At 37.3% G+C, this 2,500-nt stretch overlaps 1 protein-coding gene across 2 annotated transcripts in view; it reads left to right on the forward strand.

Annotated features, from left to right (window-relative positions):
• Positions 1 to 2,500, forward strand: part of LOC119583550 — a 6,979-nt gene that overhangs the window by 2,218 nt on the left and 2,261 nt on the right. The window contains exon 3 of one of the 2 annotated variants that reach the window (XM_037932097.1): positions 1 to 2,500. This exon is cut by the window's left edge and continues 1,471 nt beyond it; it is cut by the window's right edge and continues 2,261 nt beyond it. The exons of the other annotated variant lie outside the window; for it this stretch is intronic. Coding sequence (XP_037788025.1) covers positions 1 to 2,500 — 2,500 coding nt within the window. 2 annotated transcript variants of the gene reach the window in all.

Genomic DNA, 2,500 nt, shown 5'->3' on the forward strand with positions numbered 1-2,500 from the left:
GTCACTGTATTGTGGGATCCAGGTTCAGATACTTCTTTAATTACTCATAGGATGGCCAAGAAGTTAGGTTTGAGTGGGAAGGATGTTAATTTATCTCTGGTCAAGGTAGGTAACACAATTGAATATCAATCAAGTAAAACATACTGTGTACCATTAACTGATAAGAATGGTAAAATTTGGAATGTGGATGCTGTTGGGATGAATGAAATATCTTCCAAAGTTAAAAGGATTGATTTGTCCAGATTACCTGAACTTTTTATAAGAATCTCGAACTTAGAAGTGGATCTCCCATATGGGGAAATTGATATGCTCATCGGCACAGATTGTTGTGAAATATTGCCAAGGGTTGTTGAACACAATGAGGGTATTCAGTTACTGGAAAATCAATTCGGGTTCAGCATTCGAGGTAGACATGACAAGATTACCAATGGATCCAACAGCAGCAATCACATACTTGTAAGAACTCATAAACTGTCTAGACTCGTAGATTTGAAGCAGATTAACATAGAGTCAACAGATAGCTTAAAGACTAAATTGGACAAATTCTTTGCCATGGAGGAAATGGGAACAAAATGTAAGCCACAGTGTATAAAGTGTATGTGTCGAGGATGTCCTGAACCTAATTGCATAAGTTTAAAGGAAGAAAGAGAACTAGCATTGATTGAGGAAGGATTGTTATATAATGAGGAACAAAAATGCTGGCTAGTAAAGTATCCATGGCTAAGGGATCCAATGCATTTGAAAGATAATATTAAAGTAGCTAATGCTAGATTAAAAACAACAGAGAATAGATTGAAGAAACTTGGCAATGAATATGCCATGAAGTATCAGAGAGAGATAGAAGATATGATTGATAGAGGAGTGGCGAGGAAATTAAATAAGGAAGAGATACAAGAATACAAGGGTCCAGTTCATTATATTCATCATCATGAAGTATTGAAACCAGAATCCAACTCAACTCCAATACGCATTGTCTTCAACTCTTCTGCGTCATACATGGGGCAGAAGTTAAATGATTTCTGGGCAAAGGGGCCAGATATCCTGAACAGCTTACTGGGAGTTTTGTTTAGGTTTAGACAGAATAATATAGCTATAGCAGGCGACATAGCTAAGATGTATCATACTGTCAAGCTCAGCACAATGGATGAACATACACACAGATTTTTATGGAGGGATTTGGATGACAATAGACCACCTGATCAGTATGCTCTTACCACAGTAACGTTTGGAGATAAACCTAGTGGTACCATAGCTACGCTAGCATTGAGACGCACTGTAGAGAAATTTGGCAAAGAATATCCGGATGTGCAAGATATGATTATTAACAATACTTATGTTGATGACATACTGTATTCTACTGATACTGTTGAGAATGCATTCAAGTTAATACAGGATGCGGAGAAGATATTGTGTCAGGGAAGTTTCAGAGTTAAACATTGGATTGTCAGTGGGCATTATGAAAGCAGCAAGGTCAATGTGATAAAATCTGACCATGAGAAGATTTTAGGATTGAAATGGAACCCGTTGGATGATCATTTTTTCTTCACAGTAAAACTTAATTTTTCTTCAAGAATAAGAAAGGTCAGAAGTGGTCCGAATTTAAATTCAGATGAAATTGATGATAAATTTCCAGAACATTTGACACGCAGAATGATATTGAGTCAAATTGCTTCCATATATGATCCATTAGGGTTTGCTGTACCAGTATTGCTCAAAGCGAAAATTTTGATGAGGCTCATGATTTCCAGAAGTGAATCGAAAGATGGCGGAATCAAGTGGGATGATCCACTTGATATTTCCATGGTTAAGGAATGGAAGATGTTTTTCAAGGAATTGTATGAGTTAGAGAGATTGACTTTTAGAAGATCCTTGATACCATCTAATGTAGTTGGTAAACCAAGCCTAATAATATTTTCGGATGGTAGCATGCAAGCATACGGAGCTTGTGCATATGTGAGGTGGCAAACTGGTGAACATGAATTTGAGTCACATCTGATAGCAGCTAGAAATAAGATTGCACCAATGAAGCAAATGTCCATTCCTAGGTTAGAACTATGTGCAGCTCTTATGGCTGCTAGACTAAGAGAATCTATATTAAAGGAGTTTACATGGAAGTTTGAGGCAATTTACCACATAGTTGACTCATCAATTGTAAGATCACAAATCCAAAAGGAGAGTCACGGATTCAATACCTTTGTTGCAGTACGCATAGCAGAGATACAAATCAAGACCGACCCAAAGGAATGGTGGTGGGTCGATTCAACACAGAATATCGCAGACATGACCTCTAGACCATGCAAACCAGAGAAAATTGGAAGAGAATCTGACTGGCAAAATGGACCCAAGTTTTTAACTTTACCAACTAATAGATGGCCCATCAAGCAAACTTGTGAGGATGAGTTAACTGACAGAATTGGTATTACCATGACGGTTAATAATGCAAGTCATGAGAATTGTGGTATACAATTAATTGATGTTAATAGGTATAGTGACTACTACA

This window comes from Penaeus monodon, chromosome 17 (assembly GCF_015228065.2).
Source record: "Penaeus monodon isolate SGIC_2016 chromosome 17, NSTDA_Pmon_1, whole genome shotgun sequence".
Classification (NCBI taxonomy): domain Eukaryota; kingdom Metazoa; phylum Arthropoda; class Malacostraca; order Decapoda; family Penaeidae; genus Penaeus; species Penaeus monodon.